Here is a 12,698-nt window from a genome sequence, read left to right on the forward strand (position 1 = left end):
TCCAGAAACTCCTTAATGAAGGTGGACACACGAGTTCAGGCCAGAGTTCTTTCTTTGCACCATCTTCCCACTTCTTTTGCTGACTAGGAAATTTGAGGAGCACTTGCTGTTGTCTGGGTTTATCCTCACAATGAACCTTTGCATAAAAGAAAGAATTAATTAGATCATTTGATGCATTAAAGACAAAAAAATAAATAAATAAATAAAAGAAAAGAAAATGTCATCATTTACTCACTCTCAAGACTCTCAAGAATATTCTCTCTTCAATTTGTTTATCTAGCCAGTCAACCAAAGTCTTTACTGTCAAGTGCATAAAAGTAATCCATATGATTTCAGAGGTTTAAAGGGTTAGTTCACCCAAAAAATGAAAATTACCCCATGATTTACTCGCCCTCAAGGTGGTGTATATGAATTTCTTCTTTCAGACGAACACAATCTTTAATAAAAGTTAATAAAAATTACATTTAAATTAAATTTAACATGGCTCTTCCGAGCATTGTGATGGGAGTGAATGGGAGATGAGATTTTGAAGCTCAAAAAACTCCATCCATCTCATCTTCCATTGACTCCCATTATAAAGCTTGGAAGAGTCAGGATACATTTTATTATAACTCCGACTATGTTTGTCTGAAAGAAGAAAGTCATATACTCCTAGGATGGCTTGAGCATGAGTAAATCATGGGGTAATTTTCATTTTTGGGTGAACTATCCCTTTAAGGGAAAGTTTACCAAAAAATAACAATCATCATTTACTTATCCTTGTTATTTAAAACTTTTTGAGGAGATGTTAAACAAAATGTTACACATGGAGAGCCATGAACCATCCCTTTAACGTTTCTAAATCAGGAATTAAAGGATCTTACCAAGCATGATCAACCTTGGAGTAGTAGGAAGTGAAAGCTTGGTCTCTGCATCTGCTATATATATATATATATATATATATATATATATATACATACATACACATACTTACATCAGCTGAAAGGAACAGTGATTCCTCATTTTATTTGAAGTGGGCCATCATCAACAGGACAGCTGCAAGGCCTGGGTCAACATCACTGCCCTCTCTGTCAATCTTAAGAATCATAAGAATCTCTTCATGAAGAGAAAAGGCCACCTTGCCTGAAGATCTGAAATACTGGGTGGAGGGCTGGCATTAATGCTGTGACATGCAATGAATGTCATTTTCATTAATTCTTGGACTTTGCGCTGAGCTGCATGAGGTCCTTCTTGGGAAAATAGACTAAGCATATCCTTTCTCTTTATCTCTAAAGACTCAAAAGTTTCCCCTTCAGGAAGTTCAGTAGGGTTCCAGTTCACACAGCCATAGCTATCCAGTTTGGCAGATTTAGATGTTGAGGGTTGGCTATCATCCACTTCACCTCCTGTTCGTTTAGGTTTTCTAAGTTGAGCCATTGTATTGTTCCGGTTAAGATGTTCCACCCTTGTCTTCAGCTGACACAACAAAGAACCACACCCAATTAACTCTCCCTCTTCTGTTTTGCCAATAAAACTGTTTGGATACTTCTGGATGACTGACTGACTGACTGCAATTTCTGAACATTGCCGCTTGGTTGGATTTAAACACACCTCTCTGAATCCACAATCATCCTAACCATGTGTCTCCTATCTGAGGCTTCAGTTCGCTTTCCTTGTGCAAGACATGTTCTTAAATTTGGTGTCATCTTACCCCAGGGTATTTGAAAGTCTTACATCCAGCTGAACTTTGAACTGGGACTGGAGTGGATTTGTAACTGAACAGGATCCATGACACGGCACAGCGAATGTTGAAGAGTTGGGAGTAGTTAGAACATTTTCATTACCTAAATGAAATATTGAACATAAAAATATTATTTAATATGTACCATCAGCTGGTACAGACAAAATAAGTAAACATTCGTAATCAAGTAAACAAACTGTAATTGACATTTATATATATTTAATCCGTTATATATATATATATATATATATATATATATATATATATATATATATATATATATATATATATATATAAATAAAACGGATTAAATGAAATATTAATTAATATTCCACGTTTTGACCACCAGATGGCCCCGGCGTATATTCGCTTTGGATGAAGGCATCTGAAAATGCATAAATGTAAATCATTATTATAGATTAACAATAACAATCAGTATTTCTATCTGATCTGTTTTTTGTTTTGTTTTTCTTCTTCCAATGATGCAAGAAGCACTCACATTATATACACATTTTCTATTAATATAGATTATTAAACTAATCTTTCTAAAATCTTCTAAATTTACAGGTATATGAAATATTGCCATTTACATTGTCTATGTGGTTTTTAAAATATGCTGTTTAATGCTGTTTTATGTTTTTATTATGACACCCTGTATATATGTATGTATATATATATATATATATATATATAATGATTCGTAGATCTTTCATCTTTTCAGTATGTAATATTCAGTTTTCGTTAAAAATCATGACAAGTATTTTTACTTTTGTATTTGTGGGGTTGCTGGATATAGTAATGTAACTAAATAAAAAAAATAGCAACATTAAGGGGGAAAATGAAAACCAATAAATGTAAAATGGATGGCATTTTAAAAATGAAATATTAAAGAAAATTTACATTTACATTTAGTCATTTAGCAGATGCATTTATCCAAAGCAACTTACAAAAGAGGACAATAGAAGCAATCAAAACCAACAAAAGAGCAACAACATGCAATTGCTATGACAAGTCTCGGTTAGAAAACAGATAGAATAAAAAAGATAGAATAAAAAAAGAATACAGAAAACTAGTGTTAGAGATTTTGTTTGTTTGTTTGTTTTTTAAACAAGCAGTTAGAAAATGAATAGACAGTGCAAGTGATAGAGGGTCAAGGTTTTTTTTTTTTTTTTTTTTTTTTAATAAAAATAGAATTAGAATAGACAGTGCTAGAATTAGAGGGTCAAATAAAGATGGAAGAGTGTTTTTAGCCGATTCTTGAAGATGGCTAAGGACTCAGCTGCTCTGATTGAGTTGGGCAGGTCGTTCCACCAGGAGGGAACATTTAATTTAAAAGTCTGTGAAAGTGATTTTGTGCCTCTTTGGGATGAACAATAAAGCGACGTTCACTTGATGGAGAGCAAAGCTTCGTTTTGAAATCACTAAACAATTGTATATATCACAGTATATGTCATAATATCTTTGATCTGTTCTGTTTTCTTTCAAGCTCTTGTAGATCTGATGTCATTGACCAGAAGAACAGCAGCAGCTGCAGCAGCCACGCCCATCAGAGCAGTGACGACCAATCGGATCACAGCTTCAGCAGTAGCACAACAACTGACGTGAACTTCTGAAGAAAAACAAACAAACAAACAAAAAAAAAAAAACAAGTGGGGTTTAGATTTATGAATGGCTCATGGAACAAGTAATTAAGATGGTGTCTGCATCCTAAATCATTTTAAAGGGAAGATTATATGCTCTGATTCTGACCCACATGGACCTTGTAATAGAAATTTCAAATTTAATGTGTGTTATTGTTAATATTTATGGTTTTACAAAAACTAATTGATCAAGTGGAAGAACACGTTGAATTTACTAACCAATTACTCAAATTATTTTTTGGAGGTAATTTCAATGTGGCTTTGGCAGATGGCCTCCAAAGACACCTGAAAAATCAAATCTTCACAGAATGATTTTCTTTAGTTGACAGCTGGAGAGAATCTCATCCTTCTCAAACATATTTTACATGGTACAGTAATTCTCTTTCAAACCAGTCTCATATCGATTTGTTGCTTATCTCTAGAAATTTAAATAATACCATTTCTGACATTATTCCATCTCCACTTTCTGATCACAAATGTATCTCTATATTCATACTTTGTTCAGATACTGCTAATTTGCATAGAACTCCTATTAGAAATTGAGTTTTTTCTTTGCTTAAATATAACAAAGTAAGAGAATAATTACATTTTAGAATTTGCAATTATTGGAAAAAAGCAAATAAGGAAAACTGGGAGTAATTTTTTACAAACATTTAGCAGTAAATATAGGCGAAAAAAATGATGAAAGTTTAATAATATGCAAAATTTCAGATCTTCTATTTAAATCAGTGTTATGTGATGCTAAAACTGAACTTGCCCATTATCAAAATATATTAGATGAGTTTTACAAATAAAAAGCTGAAGGAGCATTTGCTAAATCACAGAAAAGTTGGATGGAAGTAGGTGAGCAAACCCCTCCTCCTCTCTCTTTTTTTTTTTTTATTAGATTGGAAATAAACTAAATCTGATTGGAAAGCTTATGATTGAAGACCAGAAAATCATTGCCAATTTTTGTGCCAAATTTTATAATGATTTATACACATCTAAATTTAACAAACATGCTCTTGATTTTTTTAATCATTATCTTCCATTAACAAATTGAGTAATACTGATCAAGCTTTTTGTGACGCTCCCATTACTTTAAAAGAAACTGTAGAAGCAATTCAAGCTTTAAAATCAAATGAATTTCTTGGTACAGATGGTCTGACATCAGAATTCTATCATATGTTCAGTAAAAATATAGCTCATTTCTTGTTAAGTGTTTATAAGAAAAGCATAAATAAATATTTTCATTCCATCAGGAATGAAATTTTTTAAAAATAGCAGTTACTCCCCACTTAAAAATGATTTATTTCCTGAGTCAATAGAGACCACTACAGGTAAAAAAAAGAGAGAAATTATGAAGTTAGATCTCATTTTATTAAACAATTTTATTTCTTTGTCACTTGTAATTTTTTACTGAAAAAAAAAAAAATTATATAAAAATCTGAATTGGGAAATAAATATGGTCTTTTGGTCAAATATGGTCAAAAAAAATAAAATAAATTAATAAATACAAATAAAAAATCCTCACTAATAAAGTAAAAGTGTCTTTCAAATTAATTAACAAATTTTACCCCGTTAAACATTTTATGAAGAAATATAAGACTAATATTCACACAAGATGTCCATGTTGCCAGTTTCACACAGAAACTGTCTTACATTTATTCTGGACTTGTCAGAACTGACTGAACAACTCATCACTGAAAATATTGGCTCATTTATTATTCAGCAAGATGTATCCATAACTTTTGAAGACAATATTTTAGGACATTATGAATTTGTCTCCACTAAAAACAATGTTTGTTTTGTGATAAACTTAATAAATTTTCTTTGAAAATTTTATATCCACAAATGTAAGTTTGCCAACAACAAACCACTTTTTCTTTTCTTTTTGAAAGAATTTAAAACTTATCTAAACACTGTTTTATTGTCAATAAATAAGAAAGCAAGTAGAACAATTTTAATTTGGGATGATTTTAATTTGTATACTGTAATTGATGGTTAAATGTCTTACCCTCATATTCTTATGTTTTGTCTTCTATCTTTTCCTACTTTTTCCCTGTTGCAATCTTTAAACAAATTGCTAATACTACTTTGTTTTCAGTTGACACATGTTGTATTATGTACACTTAAAAAAGAAGTCAACTCTATAATCTTTTCTTGCATTAATAAACAAGTCTCGAAAATGTCATTTTGTGCTTCACAGAACATAAAAAAATAAAATAAAATAAAATCATAATAATAATAATAATAAAATCATAATAATAATAAAATCATAACCATTTAGAAATTTCTGGCACCTTAAGTTCTCTTGGTAAAATCAACAAATTAATTATTTGAATACATGCACTGCTGTACCTGAACATGTGTGACAGAGTTGACTGATATCCAGATGTCTTGTCTGGTTGCTGATGGGATTGTTGAGCACACAGCTGTAGGTGTTTTATCCTGATATTCCACCTCCAGAGGTAGAGAGAGACTGATGCTGAGATCAGACACACTGATGCTGGACAATAAACTGTTTCCTTTGTACCAGGAGAGAGTCACATGACCCACATTCACCACTGAACACAACAATGAACAATATGATGATGATGATGATGATGATGATGATGATGATGATGATGATGATGATGATGATGATGATGATGATGATGATGATGATGATGATGATGATGATGATGATGATGATGATGATGATGATGATGATGATGATGATGATGATGATGATGATGATGATGATGATGATGATGATGATGATGATGATGATGATGATGATGATGATGATGATGATGATGATGATGATGATGATGATGATGATGATGATGATGATGATGATGATGATGATGATGATGATGATGATGATGATGATGATGATGATGATGATGATGATGATGATGATGATGATGATGATGATGATGATGATGATGATGATGATGATGATGATGATGATGATGATGATGATGTTCATTCCATCAGGAATGAAATTTTTAAAATAGCAGTTACTCCCCACTTAAAAATGATTTATTTCCTGAGTCAATAGAGACCACTACAGGTAAAAAAGAGAGAAATTATGAAGTTAGATCTCATTTTATTAAACAATTTTATTTCTTTGTCACTTGTAATTTTTACTGAAAAAAAAAAAACTATATAAAAATCTGAATTGGGAAATAAATATGGTCTTTTGGTCAAATATGGTCAAAAAAAATAAAATAAATTAATAAATACAAATAAAAAATCCTCACTAATAAAGTAAAAGTGTCTTTCAAATTAATTAACAAATTTTACCCCGTTAAACATTTTATGAAGAAATATAAGACTAATATTCACACAAGATGTCCATGTTGCCAGTTTCACACAGAAACTGTCTTACATTTATTCTGGACTTATCAGAACTGACTGAACAACTCATCACTGAAAATATTGGCTCATTTATTATTCAGCAAGATGTATCCATAACTTTTGAAGACAATATTTTAGGACATTATGAATTTGTCTCCACTAAAAACAATGTTTGTTTTGTGATAAACTTAATAAATTTTCTTTGAAAATTTTATATCCACAAATGTAAGTTTGCCAACAACAAACCACTTTTTCTTTTCTTTTCTTTTCTTTTTGAAAGAATTTAAAACTTATCTAAACACTGTTTTATTGTCAATAAATAAGAAAGCAAGTAGAACAATTTTAATTTGGGATGATTTTAATTTGTATACTGTAATTGATGGTTAAATGTCTTACCCTCATATTCTTATGTTTTGTCTTCTATCTTTTCCTACTTTTTCCCTGTTGCAATCTTTAAACAAATTGCTAATACTACTTTGTTTTCAGTTGACACATGTTGTATTATGTACACTTAAAAAAAAAGAAGTCAACTCTATAATCTTTTCTTGCATTAATAAACAAGTCTCGAAAATGTCATTTTGTGCTTCACAGAACATAAAAAAAATAAATAAAAATAAAATCATAATAATAATAATAATAAAATCATAACCATTTAGAAATTTCTGGCACCTTAAGTTCTCTTGGTAAAATCAACAAATTAATTATTTGAATACATGCACTGCTGTACCTGAACATGTGTGACAGAGTTGACTGATGTCCAGGTGTCTGGTCTGGTTGCTGATGGGATTGTTGAGCACACAGCTGTAGGTGTTTTTATCCTGATATTCCACCTCCAGAGGTAGAGAGAGACTGATGCTGAGATCAGACACACTGATGCTGGACAATAAACTGTTTCCTTTGTACCAGGAGAGAGTCACATGACCCACATTCACCACTGAACACAACAATGAACAATATGATGATGATGATGATGATGATGATGAAGAACATTGTGAAGAGTTACTGCTGATGACAGGAACAGGCAGACGAGCTGAAAATAAATAGACAATTAAGTGTTTATTGCAGAATCTAGTCATTTTAATAATCAATAATCAAAATAATAGAAGTGTTAAGATACATCTAACAAGTTAAATAAAAGCAATATTTAACTCACCATAGACAGTGAGACTGAAGCTCTTGCTCACACTGTTGGTCAGTAGTTTATAGAGTCCAGTGTGTTCAGTTCTGGTGTTTGTGATGATCAGAGATCCAGTTTGATTGTCCAGCTTCAGTCTGTCTCTGAATCTCTCATCAAGAACATCATCATATACAGTGATGCTGTCGGCCATTACACTGATTTGAGCTATTAAAGTGTTTTCAGCTCCAAACCTCCACAGAATCAGATCATCATCCATCATTTCAGTAAAACCAGAGTCTAGAGCGACTGAATCTCCCTCCAGCACTGACACTGACTCCACTGCATCTGTATCAGCAAACACACCTGAGGAACAGAGACACAAATTAAAGGTCTCAAGTAATTTTGTTGATTTTCTTCAATAGACCAGTTTTGTAAATGTAAATGTAAGAACAGCAGCACAGGCATAAAAGTAGCCTGGGATTAATAGTTTCTGACATGCTATTTTTAGTTAGCTGGCACTGTTAGTTCAATACAGGTGGGTCTGTGGGTGGGGCCACAGGGGCATTTATCCCATCCTACATCTGATTGGTCCCTTCTGTGCCTCTGGAATATTAAGGCCTGGTTTCACAGACAGGTGTTAGACTAAACCAGAATTAGGCCATAGTTTGATTTTTTACATTAAGTAATTTTTATAAATGTGCCTTAGAAAATAACATTACTGGTGTGCATATTGAGACAAACTGTAAGATCAATCAGTGCAAGGGTAACACTTTACAATAAGGTTCATTAGTTAACTACATTAGTTAACATGAAATAATAATAATCTGCATTTATACAGCATTTATTAATCTTTGTTAATGTTAATTTCAACATTTACTAATACATTATTAAAATCTTGTTAACATTTAATGCACAGTTAACGCACTGTGAACTAACATGAACTAACAACGAACATCTGTATTTTTATTAACTAACGTTATAGCGAAGATTAGTAAATACAGTAACAAATGTATTGCTCATGGTTAGTTCATGTTAGTTAATACATTAACTAATGTTTAACTAATGAACCTTATTGTAAAGTGTTACCAGTGCAAGTTATAGGAAGCCAAATACTGCAAATCAGATAATGTGGCTGAAAAACAGATTTCACACACACACACACACACACACAAAAAAAAAAAATGGATAACTGCACTTAAAAAGTTGAGCAAACTTAAAAAAATATTTTTTTTACCAGCTTCAGCAGATTTTTGAGTTTGCTCAACTTATTTTTGTGGAAGATTCTCACATTTTTGTTGTATAAACTTAAAACGACAATTTGAGAAAACTCAAAAATCTGCTGAAGCTGGTTGCCTTAAAATTTTAAGTTGGCTCAACTTTTTTTTTTTTTTTTACAGTGTGTACAATAACACTGCAGTGCCTTTGTTTTAAAAAATGATTCATTTGATTGTGTCCTTGACATTGACAGATTGTCAGCCTGTGTAAATCATCGATATATAGAGATGCATATGCAGCTGAATATCAATCATATATTTCACATACAAATAGTAAATTATATTAACATCTCACATTCACACAGTAACATTAACATTACACTCAGTGGTTCCAAGAAGAACCTTAAACATCCATGGAACCTTTCAAATACTGAAAAGGTTCTTTAGATTTTTTAAATGTTCTTCAACATGATTCATTTAAGATCTGTTTACTGAAAGGTTTCTTGGGGAACCAAAAATGTTTTTTTTTTCAATGGAATCACTGCAAAAACATCCCTTTGGAGCCTTAATTTTTGTGTGGCATTCATAGATTCTGTACTTTATTTCACAGTAAAAAAAAGGCTCATATAGAAGTGAAATTGTGGAGGTCCTTTCAATCGCACACTATATTCACAAGAACACACACTCACACTCTTCATGCCTCAAGACATGCACACACTAACGTACATTAACCACAAACATGCAGCAATATCGTCATGCACATTCTCAAAATGAGGCTGTGGAGAGTAAAGCGGAGTCTGCAACGGAAGACCGAGCGGTAGAAAGTAAGAAGTATTCTAATGTACTCCAAGCATAAATCTTTATGGTATGTTATACTATTACACACAATGGGGCAATATCCCCTTTTCCCAATCATCTAACTTTAACAACATTTAACATCAAAACTAGCTTCACTTTTTTTATCATTTTTGCTCAGTGACTGTCATTTTTTGTGGATGTATGAAGTCACATCCATGCCGTAATACATGCTGGTGCTATTGTTGAGTTTGGCACTATGCTGGTACCCAGCATGCACTGCAGCATGAGTCTTTTGTTTTGTTGATTGTCACCATTACTGAGTTTAGTAAGCTGAGTTTTGATGTCTACATGTGACAGTTCAAATTTCACATGCAAAATCATTTTCAAAGCAGCTGCAATGGCTGTACTTAAAGTAATTTAACATAAACCAAGGTCCTAGTGTCCTACACTATAATGGTACCTTAACATCTTAAATATTTCAAACTAACTCTTACTAGAGCAAACTAAATTGACAACTTTTACACCCAAACTTGCTTTTAAAAAGTGATCATGGCAACGCTGTTTAAAATCAAGAAAACAGCCCAGCGAGCATTAGTTCTACTGGATATTTATTTATATTTTACAATCTCTAGTATTTGTACAGGCTGCATTATTTATTTATTGATGGTGGAATTTAATTCATTAGAGCTCCACAAAAATGACATGCAACAGTAGTAAAAAAAAAATAAAAAAATCTGTAACTTACCAGCCAGATGGCAACAGGACAAACAGCAAAAAGCCAATGTGTGAAACATTTTCATCATCAGTTCTGTCAAATTCCAAACATTGCAGTAAAGTTGTGTAGAGAACAAACTCTAAACAATGTGAACTCTCTGCTCACTTCCTCCTGACTGAAGACCATGCCTCATGTGTTCAACAACACTTCCTCTCTAAAACTCACCCAAAGACCTGCCAGTGAGTCAAACATTATGCGCAAAATAATTGGCAGCTCAGCCTTCAATTTATTTATTTTTATATATTTATAAATGTATTTATTTTTGGACAAAAAAAAAAAAACTATTATTCACTACTTATTAAATATTCCTTTTAGCATGTGGTTTTCTAGACAGTGTGTTATTGTGTCATGATTCGCTTTGTTGGTTTCCTCATTTGTATGTCACATTGGAAAAAAGTATCTGTTAAATTAATAAATATAAATGTAGATGTGGATTCACTGAACTCAGATGCCAACTCATTTGATTTTGTGAACATATTATTTTGTGGATGTTGTCCATTAAATCTCTTTCTAGTCTTGACATATGGTTTTTAACCAGTGAAGGTCTGAATAGTTGCAGTGCAAGTCTTAGTAACAGTTTCTGTTCCTTCTCCAGTGTTTGCTGATGCAGTATCATTGTCAGAGAGGAAGATTACACGTGGGGCCCCTGGGCTGCAGCCTAGGCAAGCCTGTGCATTAATCCGTGCATGCATGAGCACCAGGTGATTCATGCTATACATTCTCACTGCCTTCCTTAGGTGTACGCTGGTCTGACACAGGATCATTAGTACCTCTTGTAGATCTGATGTCATTGACCAGAATACCCACATTAACAATTAAAAATGAACAATGATAAAAGAGAACTGTGATTTTCAACAGTCTCTGTCAGTAGCTCTGAACGATAAGAATACGGATATTGGCAAAATATCTGCAAAAACTTCTGCTTGGAATGAGTAAGTAACAACAGAAGTTTAATTTTTAGATAAACTATTTCCTTAATATTATTGTAATATTATTCCTTAAGTTATCAGTCTGATAAAAGCACAAAAAAAAACCTGACATACCTGCATGTGACTGACAGAGTTCAGTGATGTTAAGATGTTCACATGAGGATGATGATGATGAAGCGTTACTGCTGATGTCCGGAGCAGGCAGAGAAGCTGAAAGACATGAGACAAGTAAGAATAAATCAGAATAAATAGTTTATTGCAATACTAGTCGATTAGTCAGCATGTCTCAATACAAACAGAGGTCAATGCTCATAAAATATATGCTTCCTTTGTCTCAAGAATCCATGGTACAGGTTGCACGTGCATTTTTTGTTGTTTATTATAGCCTTGAATACATAAAAAAAGAAAATAAACTCATTAAAAAATGTAATGTAAACTTTAGTTGATTAAAAACAGAAGGCATGGTCTAAAGACATTGGGTGCTTCTCATTTCTTATTTCTGCATCCAAGTTTCCTTTTCCTTGCATCTTAGCACCACCCTCTTATACACCTGTGTATCCTCGCTCATGATTCCTCAGGAAGCTTCCTCATTCCTCACTTCCTTACATACTCAAGGTGTGATTAGAGTTTAAGATGGCTGAGTTTGATCTGTTTCTGGGTCACAGGCTGGAGGACAGAAGAGCGAGGAAATGAGGAAGCATCAGTCTGAGTATTGAAAAGCACCTCATGTGCTCCCAGCAGGCCACACTCCAGCCTTTAAGCTTCTCCTGTCCTGCAGAGGGTGCACATCTCAAGAAAAATAACCTTCAAATATGGCAAATAAATGGCTCCGAAACTGACAGTCTTGAACAACTGGACCATTGTCTAAATCAGTGATTCCCAACCACCTCCCTGCAGCACTGATAACTCACCATGGACAGTGAGACTGAATCTCTCACGCACACTGTTAGTCAGTAGTTTATAGAGTCCAGTGTGTTCAGTTCTGGTGTTTGTGATGATCAGAGATCCAGTTTGATCGTCCAGCTTCAGTCTGTCTCTGAATCTCCCATCAAGAACATCATTAAATACAGTGATGCTGTCGGCCAGTACATTGATTTGAGCTATTAAAGTGTTTTCATTTCCAAACCACCAGTGAATCAGATCATCATCCATCATTTCAGTAAGACCAGTGTTTAGAGCGA

At 33.0% G+C, this 12,698-nt stretch overlaps 2 protein-coding genes across 3 annotated transcripts in view; both read right to left on the bottom strand.

Moving 5' to 3' along the window:
• Positions 1-1,954: 1,954 nt before the first annotated feature.
• On the bottom strand, positions 1,955-12,544 carry LOC131531384 (natural killer cell receptor 2B4-like). Of its 2 annotated transcripts, none has more exons than XM_058762098.1 (4): positions 11,632-12,544; positions 7,838-8,164; positions 7,412-7,714; positions 1,955-3,329 (listed from the first exon to the last, which is right to left on the bottom strand). In XM_058762098.1, the coding sequence occupies exons 2-4, from the start codon at positions 8,079-8,081 to the stop codon at positions 3,202-3,204; spliced, it is 675 nt and encodes a 224-aa protein (XP_058618081.1). In that variant the 5' UTR covers positions 8,082-8,164; positions 11,632-12,544; the 3' UTR covers positions 1,955-3,201. The 2 variants fall into 2 exon arrangements, with proteins under 2 accessions (XP_058618081.1, XP_058618080.1); XM_058762097.1 differs by lacking the exon at positions 11,632-12,544 and adding an exon at positions 10,559-10,748 and having other exon boundaries at positions 1,957-3,329.
• Positions 11,119-12,698, bottom strand: part of LOC131530226 (uncharacterized) — a 14,433-nt gene continuing 12,853 nt past the window's right edge. Inside the window, exons 5-6 of the mRNA XM_058760378.1 lie at positions 11,632-11,727; positions 11,119-11,369 (exon numbers count right to left, since the gene is read on the bottom strand). Coding sequence (XP_058616361.1) covers positions 11,119-11,369; positions 11,632-11,727 — 347 coding nt within the window. The remainder of the gene's footprint in view (positions 11,370-11,631; positions 11,728-12,698) is intronic.

This window comes from Onychostoma macrolepis, chromosome 22 (genome assembly GCF_012432095.1).
Source record: "Onychostoma macrolepis isolate SWU-2019 chromosome 22, ASM1243209v1, whole genome shotgun sequence".
In the NCBI taxonomy this organism is placed as follows: domain Eukaryota; kingdom Metazoa; phylum Chordata; class Actinopteri; order Cypriniformes; family Cyprinidae; genus Onychostoma; species Onychostoma macrolepis.

Excerpts from the sequence above, each read along its gene's own strand:
- LOC131531384 (XM_058762097.1), bottom strand. The coding sequence starts at position 10,616 with ATGATGAAAATGTTTCACACATTGGCTTTTTGCTGTTTGTCCTGTTGC. Across the intron at positions 8,165-10,558 it reads GTCCTGTTGCCATCTGGCTG|GTGTGTTTGCTGATACAGAT; the intron begins GTAAGTTACAGA and ends TCTGTTCCTCAG. Across the intron at positions 3,330-7,411 it reads ACTCTGTCACACATGTTCAG|AAGTTCACGTCAGTTGTTGT; the intron begins GTACAGCAGTGC and ends GTTTTTCTTCAG.